Source organism: Ooceraea biroi, chromosome 9 (genome assembly GCF_003672135.1).
Source record: "Ooceraea biroi isolate clonal line C1 chromosome 9, Obir_v5.4, whole genome shotgun sequence".
NCBI lineage: Eukaryota > Metazoa > Arthropoda > Insecta > Hymenoptera > Formicidae > Ooceraea > Ooceraea biroi.
Genome location: NC_039514.1, coordinates 3,430,970 through 3,443,581, shown reverse-complemented (window position 1 = coordinate 3,443,581; position 12,612 = coordinate 3,430,970). Strand labels below are relative to the sequence as shown.

Genomic DNA, 12,612 nt, shown 5'->3' with positions numbered 1-12,612 from the left:
TCAGAGATGTAATAAATCCTCAGTTGGTTAATCCAACCGTACAACTCAACAATAGTTTAAATATTTCGCGGTAGCACCGATTTTCAGGGCGGCACCAACACTACTCTCATTGAGCATGAGTGTCCCATTCTCTCCAGTTCCCCCTATACTCCAATATTAATGGATTGTCCGCTAAACTTTAGGACTTGTGCGGAAATTCGTAAGGTATCAGCGATGGATGATGTCCTCGAGAGTTGGGAGCAAATCGAGGAGTCTGGTGTAAGATGCATTCAAAAGTTCGCCTTTCAAGCTGGACGTGGAGCTACATATAATTCTGTACTAACCTATACCACACGCGAATTCCTTCAAGTGCACATTTCTCAGTAGCAAGTAGAGTGAACGAACTGACCTTTTCGAGTCATTTTACATTAGATCGTGTCCGCTGATCACGTCTCTGTTGCTTCTTATTATACTTGAACTTCTCGTCAAAATGTCAACACATGACTCTCTAATTGTTGTAATTGTGGCTTATATTACCATAAGGATACCATGAACTGTTAATCTTGATCGAATTTGTCTCTTGATAATATTGAAGTAGTTATTTATTTTATGTATACAAGGAAGGAACGTGAAATCGTGATGAATTTCAGGCACTCGACAAAAGACTGGATGCTCTGCGATTAAACACAGAAGAAGAAATAGAATCTAGGTAGGCTTAAAAACATTCTTCAGGTTTATGTTTTCCTTTTATTCCTTTATATTTTCCTCAATTTTTCACAACTCTTGCTTATAGGAGCGGTCACAATACAAATACAAGAATGATCATACTAGGGGAGGATGGACTGAGGTCTCAGTACGTACCACCAAAACCTACGGTGAAAATCTTGAAGAGACCCACTGGAAACTCGCGAGGGAGCGGCGACGGACCAAACGATGATAAACCTAAGCAACCTATCAAGTCGTTGAAGCAGGTATACGTTTTACTTGTTTTACCTTTTATGGAAAAATTAAACACGTACACGAGCAAGAAATAATTTCAGAGAGAGCAGGAATATGCGGAAGCACGGAGAAGAATCTTAGGGGAAGAGAAAAGCCCGGAGGAAAAACTGACGCAAGAGATTAACCGAATTCAACCAAAATCGACGGTACCAAATAACGGGAACAACGTTCCCAGCAACGTTGTTCGCATGCCTACAGGCCCAGACGGCACCCGGGGTTTCAGCGTACGTAGGTAGCGCGTCTTCCAGGGATCAATTCTTTCCACCCATCTTTTTCCTCTTCCTTGTCACTGCCATGGCAAAGAGGAACGGCTATGAGGCCGATGGTACGGAAGAACCTTGCGCTCCCGGCCAAAACATCCTTGAAACTGTATCTCGCGGATTATCATCGCGCACAGATTTATCTTTACGAGGATCGAGGAAACGTGGACTCAACGATGCCAACGTTAGACGCGCTAACATCGCGTCGCATTTCGTCAGTGTTTATTACATTTTGAAGACTCGAAATGCAAGAGAAAACGGATATACAACAAAGAAAAGATATATATAAAATATATATATAATAATTTTATATATATATATATAAAGAAAAAGAGTTAGAGACTATGCAATGGATACACGATGTGAAAACGCAGCTTGTTTTATTTCATAACTTGCAAAATATTCGAGGTATTTAATAGATTATGTAATAGTCGTATTTGCATTATCTAATAAAACAACTTCCTGTACATATATATATAGCACACAAATATGTTTCAATAATGTCGATTGAGTATTTGAACACGATTCATATGCCAATGTAGTCTATTATTATTATACAGTAATATAATGATAATTATGTTTGATCCATTGTGTACACGTTTAGTTATATTATTTATCAAATTAATATTTAATTTACCCTACACACACATACACGTAACAGCAATGATGATTAAATATATAGCTCTTGAAGTGATAAGTCAATTTTAGTCGAAAATATGACTATGATTATTGCTCGTTAACGTCTTTCTCTTCTGAATTACGGCGATTCAGTTATAAAAGTTCAAAAAAATTAATAAATCTTGTATGATTAGCAATGTTCAATGTTGCATCGTGAGTTTGCTCCAGTTCGTTCGCACACTTATAATATTGGGAAGATCTTTTAATTTGCCAAAATTTTTCAGCTAATTAGGAGAGTAAAATCACTGTACATTGCTCGTATGACAGGCTCATTATTGATGTATTAAGTATCCAAATTAATTCGGTACTGTTTTTTTGAAGAATAAAAAAAGTATCGAATTATTAGAAAAATAGACATGACAATTTTCGAAATATTCGTCATTATTTTCTAATATTTTTCTTTGTCGGGCAGTCGACAAATCTCCTCCCCAAAAAAATAAAAAAATAAAGTAGAGAGGTCAGAAACAGCTTTATTTTTAAATAGTATAGCCGAGTAACGAAATAAATGACTTTTACTTTCAAGTACGATTTACTGGCGAATAGAAAAGCTTTATTTTATATCGGTGAATTTTATTTACAAATATGACTCAGCGAGGGAAATATTAACCGTACAACACGAAAAATAGTCGATTGGTCTTGCTTTACGAAGAATATACCTAAGGTCATTTCCACAACTAACCTAACTTTAACTTATTAATGGAGAATTCACACTGTGCCTAAAATCTCTAGAAAACAAGCTCTCCTATTGGACCGAACGTCACACGTGGGACATCGGACGCAGTGAAATTGGGCCTTAATGTGATACGGACCTAACGTAAATGTGATACGGACTTGATCAGTTGTTGGCAGCTCTGCTCCCGGTAGAAGCAAGTCGAGTAGCGCGAAGCGAGCAGCGGGACGCAAACGACGCGGAGGAATAGTCGGTGAGATACGTGCGCGAGGTCTTATATTCTCGTTCGCGAGTGTGTTATGATCGCCGACGCGAGCAATTGAGCGATCAACGTCGTCGCATCTGAGCGGGACAACCACTGCGTGTGCCTGTGATATGCCAATAATTGGCGTTCGCGGCACCGCGAATGGACGTTCCGTCCTAGAGTCCAGCCGACGCTACACAGCGAGCGACTCACTCTCGCCGAGGCGAAGTCACTAAAGGTACGCAACGCTCGCGGCTCGCTCGCTTCCCGCGAGGCCCAGTCGTCGTGGCGCAATTCGCTCGCGATCCGCGACGGCTCCTCGCGAGGCAACCAGAGGAGGACAGGTGTTCTCGCCGCGGAACGAGCGGCGTCAACGTCCTCCTCGAAACCACCTCGCACCAATTAGATGGCGGCCTTTTCCCGCCATATTTTTCAAAGCTCCCTCCAATATGGACACTCACCGCTCCGGTAACAGTTTTTATTTGGTGAAAACAGAAAACGTTCCTCCAAGTGCACTTGGATCTAGATTGTATTTTTCATTGAGACGCGGCGATCAGATGGACAGATTGCGCGGAATCGAAATCGAAAGTTGATTTCGCGGGACTGACTCTGCAGCAGTTTTTACGAAAACAGAGTTGTAATTTCAAATGCGTTGAAAACTTTTACTTTCAGAATGCCCATGTGATTAATGTATGTTAATATCCATAGATCTCTAACAGTACACCATATCAAAATGAGTGCAGCCATGGAGAACGGAGCCGGCAATGGCAAATCTGCTGCCAAGCAGAAGACCATCGAGGGCATTTATCAAAAGAAATCGCAGTTGGAACACATCCTGTTACGGCCGGATACCTACATCGGATCCGTCGAGCCACTTACAGAGATGATGTGGATTTTCGATAAAGAGAAGGATATGATGATTCAGAAGGATATAAAGTACGTTCCTGGATTATACAAAATCTTTGATGAAATCCTGGTGAATGCCGCCGATAATAAACAACGTGATCCCAAGATGGACATGATCAAGATCGATATCGATGTGTAAGTTATCGTTACAGCATTATCCTAAAATCTACAAGCAAAATTCTATCGCTAAATACACATTTAAAAACGAAGTTGACCTTTGTTTTTTTTTTTGAGATTTGTCAAAAAGAATATTAGAAAATAATGACAAATACTTGGAAAATTGTCAGGTATATTTTTCTAATAATTCCGTTTTTTTTTTCTTTGAAACAACAGTACCGAATTAATTTGGATACTTAACACATTAATACACTATTACAGTGCAAACAACACTATTTCCGTGTGGAACAATGGGAAAGGTATCCCTGTAGTGGTACACAAGGAAGAGAACATGTACGTACCTACCATGATATTTGGCCACCTTTTGACCTCCTCGAATTACGACGACGAGGAGGAAAAAGTGACCGGTGGCAGAAATGGCTATGGTGCGAAGCTGTGTAATATTTTTAGTCACCGTTTTACCGTCGAAACTGCAACAAAAGAGTATAAGAAGTCGTTAAAGCAAGTAAGTGCGACTCGTCAATCGTCTGATTTTTACCAGTTCCATCAGTAATGTTCATCCTGCCTGCAGACATGGGGCAACAACATGGGAAAAGCCAGTGAGCCTAGAATCAAGGAATATTGCGGTGAAGATTTCACGAAAGTCACGTTTTCGCCGGACTTGTCAAAGTTCAAGATGCAGTCTCTCGATGATGATATCGTGGCTCTCATGTCCCGAAGAGCGTACGACGTGGCTGCTTCCTCGAAGGGCGTAAAGGTGTATCTGAACGGCACCCGCATTCCAGTAAAGAATTTTAAGGATTATGTAGATTTGTACATTAGGGGGAAGGAAGATGATGCCGGAAACGCGTTCAAGATCGTTTATGAGAATTGCAACCCTCGCTGGGAAGTGGCAATCACCTTGTCTGACAAGGGATTCCAACAAATGTCATTTGTAAATAGCATCGCGACAACGAAGGTAGGTCAAGGTTTATTGCGGTTAATGGAATTAATAGTCGCTGTTGCAAAATTTTACATAGAGTTTAGTTGAGCCGATCTGAAAATTGAACACCAATTGCAGGGTGGCAGACACGTCGACCACGTGACAGAATTGATAGTCAAACAGTTGACTGAAACGCTGAAGAAGAAGAACAAAGCCGGCGTGGCGATTAAGCCGTTCCAGATCAAGAATCACTTGTGGATCTTCATCAACTGTCTCATCAACAATCCCACATTCGACTCTCAGACTAAGGAAAATATGACCCTGCAGCCCAAGAGCTTTGGTTCCAAGTGCACGTTCACCGATAAATTTATCACTTCCGTGAGTTGCGAACTCGTTTGTGCTAAACACCTCTTTATCCACAGTTGATCATTCTTCATGATGCGATTACAGGTTACAAAAGTTGGTATCGTGGAAGCGGTGTTGTCCTGGGCAAAATTCAAAGCTGATAGTCAGCTTGAGAAGCTGGGCCCTAAATCGAAGCAGAGAAAACTTCACGGTATACCCAAGTTGGAAGATGCCAATGACGCAGGAACTGCAAAATCGCTGGAGTGCACGCTGATATTGACCGAGGGAGACTCAGCCAAAACGATGGCTGTGTCTGGTATCGCCTCCATAGGCCGAGATAAATACGGCATATTTCCATTGCGAGGTAATCAATTTTAATTTAATTTTAATTTAAATAATCAATTTTATTGAGAAAATAGATAATAATAATAATCTCTATCACAGGCAAAATGCTAAACGTGAGAGAAGCTACGCACAAGCAGATTCTGGAGAACGCTGAAATTAATAACTTGATAAAGATCCTTGGTCTTCAGTACAAGAAGAAGTACGAAACTCGAGACGACCTGAAAACGTTGCGCTATGGAAAAATGATGATCATGACTGATCAGGATCAGGTGAAATTTCTCGCATGGATGATTACACGTATACTCACCATGTCATACCATGTCATTTTACAATTAAATTTCTGTTTGTTTAGGACGGTTCACATATCAAAGGTCTCTTGATCAATTTTATCCACCACAATTGGCCCTCGTTGTTAAAACTGAATTTTATTGAGGAATTTATTACGCCGATCGTGAAGGCCACCAAGGGCAATCAGACTCTGTCCTTCTTCTCGCTACCGGAATTCGACATGTGGAAAAAGGAAACGGAAAATTTCCATACGTATAAGATCAAATACTACAAAGGTGTTGATTTATAAATCTTTGATTGCATTGCATTATTATGATTATTATTATCTATAAGAATTATCTGACAATTATTTGGATTTGCACAGGTCTGGGTACTTCGACCGCCAAAGAGGCGAAGGAGTACTTCGAGAATATGACCAGACACAGAATACGCTTCCGGTACGACGGCGAGCAGGACGATCAGAATATCATCATGGCATTCAGCAAGAAGTGTGTCGATCAACGCAAGGATTGGCTGATGAATCACATGAACGAGACGAAAAGAAGGAAGGAAATCGGCCTGGGCGAACGTTATCTCTACGAGAAAGACACGCGCGCCGTCTCCTTCTCGGACTTTATTAACGTGGAGCTGGTGCTGTACAGCAACTATGACAACGTGAGATCTATTCCGAACATGATAGACGGTTTCAAGCCAGGCCAGAGGAAGGTGATGTTCACGTGCTTGAAACGTAACGATAAACGCGAGGTGAAAGTCGCTCAGTTGGCGGGATCGGTTGCCGAACACTCGGCCTACCATCACGGCGAGACGTCCCTCATGGCGACCATAATCAACCTCGCGCAGAACTTCGTCGGCAGCAATAATATTAATCTACTGCAACCCATCGGTCAGTTCGGCACGAGGCTTGCCGGAGGAAAAGACGCCGCCAGTCCGAGATATATTTTCACGATGCTGAGGTGCTTATTACGTTACAACGCAAAATATTTGTAGAAAAAATCTATATCTCTGTTTCTCTCTCTCTTTTTGCACAGTCCGTTAGCGAGGTATATATTCCACAAACACGACGACGCTCTCCTGAGGCACGAGTACGACGATAATCAAAAGATCGAACCGGTCTTCTACGTGCCCGTAATTCCCATGATGTTAGTCAATGGCGCCGATGGCATCGGTACCGGATGGATGACCAAGATTCCGAATTACAATCCTCGGGAGATCATTGAGAATTTGCAGAGAATGATGGACGGCGCGGATCCAAAACCAATGGTGAGATATTGATTATCTACGTAGTTGACGTCATAATCTTAGAAGAATGTTCTATATTTAATAAATATACAAAAGATAATCCTTGAAATGTAAAATATAAAAAATAAATAAAAATTCTTCAAAATAGTATTATTTCAATAATATTCAAATTTCAACTTATTATTATTATTTCAATCTGACGTAATCGTAATCTATTTATTTTAGACACCGTACTATAAAAATTTCAAAGGCGCCGTAGAGAGTTGCGGAGATTATCGTTACGTTATTAGCGGTGAAGTATCGATAATAGGACCCGATAAAATTGAAATCACTGAACTTCCCATTGGTACATGGACACAAACCTACAAGGAAACTGTGCTGGAACCTATGTTACACGGGACTGATAAAACGCCGGCTATCATCACGTAAGAATTTTCTTTTTATTTATGATAAATGAAAAAATTTATGGAAATTTTCTTCTACTTTTTCTCACGCATATTTTTATCGTAGGGATTACAAAGAGTACAACTCAGACACCGCGGTACACTTCATAGTAATGTTGAATCGTGACAAATTGTACGAACTGGAAAAAGAAGGTCTTCATAAAGTGTTCAAACTACAGACGACGATGACAATAACGTCTATGGTAAGACATTGACATTGATGATCGCAATTGAAACGGACATACCTCAACTCGATTTTTCTTTCTGTGCAGTGTGCGTTCGACGAGAATCAATGTCTGAACAAATACGATAACGTGGTACAAATATTGAAAGTATTTTATAAAGTACGACTGGATACGTATCACAAGAGGAAGGATTACTTGGAGGGAGTTCTGCAAGCGGAGGCGGCGAAGCTGTCGAATCAAGCGCGCTTCATTCTCGAGAAGTGCGACGGCAATTTGGTGATAGAGAACAAAAAGAAAAAGGACATGATAGCGGAGTTGGTCCGACGTAATTACGACTCGGACCCAGTAGTGGCGTGGAAACTCGCGCAGAACAGGGAACAGGCACTGGTAAGTAAATTTTTACTTGGAGATTTTCTACTTGAAAAATTCGCAGTTATTTACTTGGTTTAAACTTTATTTATACTGCTACGTCAGGAGGATCAAGTAAGTTATTATAGAAAGCAACAGTATGTAAAACTTGCAAAAGATCTTTTAACAGACGCAATCATTCTCCAACTAAAAAGACAAATCTTTTAACACTCTGCTACTTAATGGAAGCAAGCAGAACATTTTCAACATTAAATGGAAAATTTTGGATTATGGTTGTCCTCATAAAAAGATCTTCCGTTATGTTAACAAATGCCTACAATTTTACCAATAATTTTCATTGTCGCGAAAAAAATAGGAGGAAGTTGCGGCGGACGAGGATGAGAATGCTCCGACCGCGACTGCAATGGAGAAGGAAAACTTCGATTACCTTCTCGGAATGACCATGTGGTCATTAACGAAAGAGAAAAAGGACGATTTGTTGCGGCAACGGGACGAGAAAGTTTCCGAATTGAAAAGATTGCAAGCTCGAACGCCGATATCTTTGTGGAAAGAAGATCTGGACAATTTGTTGATTGAATTAAACAAGGTAAATAATCTTGTTTCGAATAAAAAGTGATATCATTTCTAATTATCTATGCAACGTTTGCACAGTTGGAAGAAAAGGAGCGGAAGGAGGAAACCAAATCGAAACAAAACGAGAAGAAACCGCCCTCGAAGTTCTACAAGGGCGAAGATACTCGCCGCATACTTCCTGTCATCGATGTCGAACTGAAAAAGAAGATCGAAAAAGCGGATATTGTGTCGAAAGACAAAAAAGAAGGCATAAAGAAGCCTAGAGTAAGAAAACATATTTCATTTATTCGCGGACTTGTGTCTCTCGTTATATTATAATATAACGTATGGTGCTATAAATTTCTGCATAAAAAAATTCAGGTAAAGAAAGAGGCAATCTCGCTAGATGAGAAGGATGAGTTTGATGCATTACTCGAATCCAATACGAAATCTCTCGACGACAGGCTTGGAAATTCTCCTGAAAAAATAGAAAAAAAGATGGGCTCGAAGAAAGGTGCGTACACTACTAATTCGCCAAATATTTATCAACATTCCACTAGCTAGATATTCTCACGAATCACTTTTATTATTATCACAAGCAGGAGTGAAGCAAACGACCTTGCAATTTAAGCCGATCAAAAAGGGAGCCAAGAAGAAGGATAAGGATTCGGACGATAGCGATGACATTGATTTTGGCAGTATTTCACCGCTCCCGCAACCCGCACGATCGTCTCGCAGAGCAGCAGGTATTCCTTTTCATCCTAGCATCCATTGCGGAAATTATTTAAAAAAATATCAAAATTTTTGATATTAAAATTGTTAACTTTGAGCAGCAACTAAGAAGAAGTACACAATAGAGAGTAGCGAGGAGGATTCGGATAGTGATCGTGAAATGTTTAGCATCTCCGATTCCGAGCAAGTGTACGTACGGTCGCTATATTACAGTTTAATATAACAAAAAAATATATATATATAATATTGCTTCAAGCAAACTTTGTCATTGTGCGTCTTCTTTACAGACACAAGAAACAGGATTCCATCATAGCATTAAGCGACTCCGATGACAACTTCAAACCAAGCAAGAAACCGGCCCAACCGGCACGTAAGTCACATTAAATATACCCACGTACATACGCGTTTTTGTTGCGGAATGCATCAGAATATTTATTCTCGCAGCGACTTCGGAGGAACTATTCGACTCGTTGGTCGGCTCTTCCCCAGAAAAGCAACAGAAACCTTTGATATCCTCATCAGGGGAGGATTCGCCTCTAAAGTTTACGCCGCCTAAGAAAGGTAATCAACGTTAATTCAGAAACGAGCGTTTATATTGAGCATTTTTATAAAAATTATTTCTTCAATATGGATCCTTTTTGCAATATTTTAAGGGCAAGCAGTTATTTAAATAATTGATACAAAATGATACGTACAGTTAACTAAAAACTATTTCGTTATTAAAATTGATTCTTACATTTTAGCACCTGCTAAGAAGAAGACTGAGAACGGTGGCAATAAAAATCTGAAAAGACAGAAGAAGAAAATGAAATCGTCCGAGGACTCTGATACGGATGACATGTTCACGGCTAAGCAGAGTGTAAGTGCAATATTTCTAATTCAATGTATGCTTCTCTATTGTTCGCGATAAGATCTTTTCTCATCATTGATCTGTTTTCTTGTAGAAGAAGAAAAAGAAGAAATCGGACTCCGAGGACGACACTGTGGAGGATTCACAGTTGCCACCGCCTCGGAAAACTGCTGGTCGAGTTCGAAAGCCCGTATCTTACGCGTTGAAGTCGGATGACGAAGATTCTGATTGAATGCTGTCACGCCGCACTGTGAAATTGTGACAAAGAGAGAGAGAGAAAGAGAAAGACGATGTGATCGAAGTAGCTTAGAATGAATCCGGTGTCGAGACGAAGTTCGCTGATCGTGAAGGAACATTGCGCGCCTTTGTTCAGAGAATTTCAAGATTTTACCTCGCACCAGAATCGAGCGACATTAGTAGTAATTTTTACGCGGGGTGCTTCGTACAGGATTTGCCAGATGTTGGAGATGCGTCTCGAGATATCTTTAAAAGCAGAAAAAGTCATTTGGAATCAAATATGTACGATTAGTTTTGTTTTATCGAGGAAAACTATTTTGATTTAAGACGCATTCTTAAACTTTGCTGGTGTGTTCTTCCTGAAACGCTCCGTACACAATCTTGTACATAGCGTTGCGAGTGAGTGGAATTTTGCGAAACCGAAAGCACTACGAGCAGAGCGCCGCAGAGTGCACCGGGTGTGCCCAGAATACTCGTTTGACTCTCACGTGATTCGAATTTTTTGTTTTGAAAAAAATTCCTAGTCTAAAGCGAGAATTGTGAGAACTGTATTGTAATGCCCGAGATTATTTTAGCGATTGACCATAGCGCATTTCCCTTCTTTAAAAGTTTAGATGCAAGTGGCACGCCCGTACTTCGCAGAAAGAACCTTCGGCGCCGCCTGTACTACTAGGTAGATTAATTAGAACGCGCAATATACAACATTATTCTCCAGATCTCGGATTATCGCACAACCAACATACCTTTCATCGTATACGTATCACGCACGTTTTCATTGGAATTTTATTTGTGAAACGCGTTTTAGTAAAAAAAAAAAAGGAAAAAGACAAGATGTAACATGAATCCCGGCAAAAACAAGCATTTTATAGAAAATGAAAAGAACAAAATGAAATCTGCACATGTTTTAAATATATTTTTACATACGTCACAATATGGATTTCTTTCAAGTTATCTAAGACTAAAAGTGAAATTATACAGCGCGCGGTAAATGTCTATTATACATATATACATATATAGGATGGATCTTACGACTATACTGCGCTCAATATGTGTTAAGCGAAAGGATCGGACGTTTAGCTGTATACTGACCACGCATAGAGCAGAACAACGGTTGACTTCATGCTCGTCTTTCACTGTACGCATCTGTAGGGTAACGAAAACCTGGTTAAACACGTAAAAAGGCTGAAAATCACAATTCAATTTTCGACTACAGTCAGAAGGAAAGGATTGAGCGGACTAATACGAACAAAAGCTAATTAGCGTTTCCAACATTAACTGGAAGATTGCGCGAAACTAACGGAACTGATTAACTTTTGATGCATATTAGTGTGTATTCAGTAAAACCGACCTCTGACTGTACATATATATATATACATATTAGTTTTTTTACGCGTACTTGTTCAATCGTGTAAGAGTAAGAGGATGAAGAAGATGATTGTGATTGCAATTGACACGACCTTACACTTGCCGTTACATGAATATCGATATACATACAAACAGAGCCGATTGAAATTTATAAATTTTCCGATACTGATCGATAGTGTCCGGTCACGTTGCGTGCGTTCTCCGCCTAATTCAATAATTCGTATTTTCAGTGATTTTCATTTTTATATAATTCACGTACGAAATACGTAATAAAATGTTCTATCTTTTTAGATACTCGATAATTCATTGTTGGATTTCATTGCTTAACGGAAGAGAACGACGAGATTGAAATGAAAAGCAATGGGGATAATATACACCGTGAGATGCGTGATTTATATTTAATTAATAAGTTTACTAACTTTAAATTATACACAAATACGTAAATTTATTGCTATAACGTTTCATACATCATCCTCGACGCAATTCCTGTTTCTCTCCTTTTTTTCTTCTTGTTTTTTTTTATCATGAGGAAGATCGTGACTATGCCGACACGCAGGAGCGATAGAGAAAAAGAACAGTGTTCAATGTATCGTGATATTTAATAGTATATGAATCATGATAACACTTTGTTCGATAGGAGAGTACTTCTGTGTTCAATGGGTAAAGCTCGTTTATAGGTAATCAGTTATTTCTTTCTTTCTTTTTTTTTACTCCCATTCTTATATTCCTTGCGCGCGTATGTAACAATTTACCGATCATGTTCTCCTCGGAAGATTCTCTAGATATGTACAATGCAAGATCTTTTCTATCGCGAAGTAATAACATCGTCTTACGTATCCTCACGTAAATATTCTCGTTGAACGATATCCTCTTCGTAATAATTCTTA

At 39.6% G+C, this 12,612-nt stretch overlaps 2 protein-coding genes across 4 annotated transcripts; both read left to right on the top strand.

The window, feature by feature from the left end:
* Positions 1-96: 96 nt before the first annotated feature.
* On the top strand, positions 97-1,711 carry LOC105281294 (SUZ domain-containing protein 1). Its single transcript, XM_011342399.3, has 4 exons — positions 97-258; positions 630-688; positions 773-950; positions 1,020-1,711. The coding sequence occupies exons 1-4, from the start codon at positions 160-162 to the stop codon at positions 1,212-1,214; spliced, it is 531 nt and encodes a 176-aa protein (XP_011340701.1). The 5' UTR covers positions 97-159; the 3' UTR covers positions 1,215-1,711.
* Positions 1,712-2,756: 1,045 nt separating this feature from the next.
* On the top strand, positions 2,757-11,934 carry LOC105281293 (DNA topoisomerase 2). 3 transcript variants are annotated; one of them, XM_011342396.3, is made up of 23 exons: positions 2,757-3,068; positions 3,539-3,871; positions 4,115-4,358; positions 4,425-4,811; positions 4,914-5,153; positions 5,226-5,484; positions 5,565-5,734; positions 5,818-6,028; positions 6,118-6,706; positions 6,782-7,013; positions 7,218-7,417; positions 7,503-7,638; positions 7,708-8,007; positions 8,095-8,103; positions 8,345-8,575; positions 8,641-8,826; positions 8,923-9,055; positions 9,144-9,287; positions 9,375-9,462; positions 9,561-9,643; positions 9,718-9,834; positions 10,017-10,132; positions 10,218-10,355. In XM_011342396.3, the coding sequence occupies exons 2-23, from the start codon at positions 3,564-3,566 to the stop codon at positions 10,353-10,355; spliced, it is 4,521 nt and encodes a 1,506-aa protein (XP_011340698.1). In that variant the 5' UTR covers positions 2,757-3,068; positions 3,539-3,563. The 3 variants fall into 3 exon arrangements, with proteins under 3 accessions (XP_011340698.1, XP_011340699.1, XP_026828366.1); XM_011342397.3 differs by lacking the exon at positions 8,095-8,103 and having other exon boundaries at positions 10,218-11,934; XM_026972565.1 differs by lacking the exon at positions 2,757-3,068 and having other exon boundaries at positions 3,564-3,871; positions 10,218-11,934.
* The last annotated feature ends 678 nt before the right edge of the window (positions 11,935-12,612 follow it).

What these genes read in the sequence shown, in the direction of transcription:
- LOC105281293 (XM_026972565.1), top strand. Translation starts at nt 3,564, where the DNA reads ATGAGTGCAGCCATGGAGAACGGAGCCGGCAATGGCAAATCTGCTGCC. An exon ending in TATATTTTCACGATGCTGAG is followed by an intron (nt 6,707 to 6,781) that starts GTGCTTATTACG and finishes CTTTTTGCACAG; the next exon opens with TCCGTTAGCGAGGTATATAT. An exon ending in GTTTACGCCGCCTAAGAAAG is followed by an intron (nt 9,835 to 10,016) that starts GTAATCAACGTT and finishes CTTACATTTTAG; the next exon opens with CACCTGCTAAGAAGAAGACT.
- LOC105281294 (XM_011342399.3), top strand. Translation starts at nt 160, where the DNA reads ATGGATTGTCCGCTAAACTTTAGGACTTGTGCGGAAATTCGTAAGGTA. An exon ending in AGCAAATCGAGGAGTCTGGT is followed by an intron (nt 259 to 629) that starts GTAAGATGCATT and finishes GATGAATTTCAG; the next exon opens with GCACTCGACAAAAGACTGGA. An exon ending in GAAGAAGAAATAGAATCTAG is followed by an intron (nt 689 to 772) that starts GTAGGCTTAAAA and finishes TCTTGCTTATAG; the next exon opens with GAGCGGTCACAATACAAATA.